General features: G+C 41.0%; 1 protein-coding gene across 1 annotated transcript in view; it reads right to left on the bottom strand.

The window, feature by feature from the left end:
* Window positions 1-81: 81 nt before the first annotated feature.
* Window positions 82-1,725, bottom strand: part of LOC106516714 (rapamycin-insensitive companion of mTOR) — an 11,178-nt gene continuing 9,534 nt past the window's right edge. The window contains exons 8-9 of the mRNA XM_014007212.1: window positions 738-907; window positions 82-449 (exon numbers count right to left, since the gene is read on the bottom strand). Coding sequence (XP_013862666.1) covers window positions 378-449; window positions 738-907 — 242 coding nt within the window. The 3' untranslated portion in view covers window positions 82-377. The remainder of the gene's footprint in view (window positions 450-737; window positions 908-1,725) is intronic.

Here is a 1,725-nt window from a genome sequence, read left to right as displayed (position 1 = left end):
ACACACACACACACACACACACACACACACACACACACACACACACACACACACACACACACACACAAATGACATGTAATGGATTTTTCAGAAAGATTTATAAATTATTTTGTACACTTTGAAACAGGCAATACCATTTTTTAAATTAAATCAGATCAGCTGTGAAGCTCAGCCAGCATCACATCCTCTGGCGAGTTGATCCAGACTCAAACAGCCCGGATAACAAGCTCTACAAACACAAACTGTCTACAAACCCACAGAACACGTGCAGTCACAAGCAAACAGTTGACAGCGGGGGGAGGGCGGGATGTCAAACACTGAAGCTTTTTGTTTCCACTCCAACACTTGAACTCGTCAAACCTCGCCCCAACACACACTCACTTGAGCTGCCCTTCAGCCGTGTCCGCGTTGTGACGATAGTGAAAATCCGTGAAAGGCGCGAGGATTTGCTGCGGGACAGAGTAAAAAGAGATAAATACGTATGAAGTGCAGCTGACTTTTTTGACAGATCCATGAAACAATACAAAAGAGCGAGAATGAATCTCTGATTTCCTGTGACATGCACGTGGATGGTGAGCGATTCGGTCTCAGGTGAAGGTTTACAGACAACGAGGCTTTAGCGAGAAGCTGCAGCTGATTCCTGTAAGCTCAGAGAGATGAGGGCAAGCCGAGGTGCTAACCGGAAGCGCTCTGTACTCGAGTTCGTTTATAAATAACAGAATTCTGGCGGTTCGTACCTCCAGCTCCACGTCTACACGCACATACTGGCGGGTTAACGGGTGGTTGAGGAGGTGGAGGACGGTGGTGATCAGAGCTTCGTTGATACGGCTGAGCTGACAGTCGAGCACACTCTTCAGGATCGTGCTGAGGCCTCCTCGTTTGGCCACCACCTCCGGGTTTTTCAGTGCTGCAGAGCAAACGGGTAACATGAGTCCAAATGACCTTTGATTACTGATGACAAAGATCTCATAAAACATTTTGCTCTCTTTTCACAGCTGACGGGTGTTAAATGTCGACAAAAATTGGGTTTGTTTATTTAAAGCTGCTTCGGTCTTCATCGAAATGTGATTTTTTTTCCGCTGCACCTTCTAGTGATGGAGTCACTGCATCACGCTCAGAATATTCAAATAAATGGATCGATATAGATAAAACACATCCCTTCTTTAATTTCTTCTTGTTTCAGCTATAACTGTTGGATATTGTAGGTTTTAACCATCAAGTGTTACAGTTAATAATGTCTGAAAGGCAGCTCATATAATCTGTTTACCTAAAGGCACAAAAACACAACCTGATCTGAACCTCTTTAAATAATCACACTATGCAATACATACATTTTGTATGTTATTAACTGCAGTTCTTAAAAAAAATCAAAAGAGCTAAAATCAGAGTCAGCTGGTCAGAGATTAAAAAACCTGGAGACAAAAGAAGAAAATGGTTGGCTCTACTTTTTCCATGACTATAGTTAACATTGCTGCCTTTGCAGTTTGTGTAATACATATCTACAGTATTTATGGTAATTAAAATACTGTGTACTGTCAAATAAAAGGTTCTGTTTGTTCTGGTAATAAATCCATTCAGCAGTGATTGGGACACTTTGCTCAGTAACTGTAGTTAGTTTTTAATGAATAAAATGTAAACAAAATGCATTGATTGGTATTATGCCAAAAATTATACAATGAAATATGTGAATAATTATGGTACCTTTAATTTAGGACCAATCATATG

The sequence above is a fragment of the Austrofundulus limnaeus genome, unplaced genomic scaffold, assembly GCF_001266775.1.
Source record: "Austrofundulus limnaeus strain Quisiro unplaced genomic scaffold, Austrofundulus_limnaeus-1.0 Scaffold40, whole genome shotgun sequence".
NCBI lineage: Eukaryota > Metazoa > Chordata > Actinopteri > Cyprinodontiformes > Rivulidae > Austrofundulus > Austrofundulus limnaeus.
Note: the sequence above shows the minus strand (reverse complement) of the source record. Positions and strands in the feature narration are given on the sequence as shown.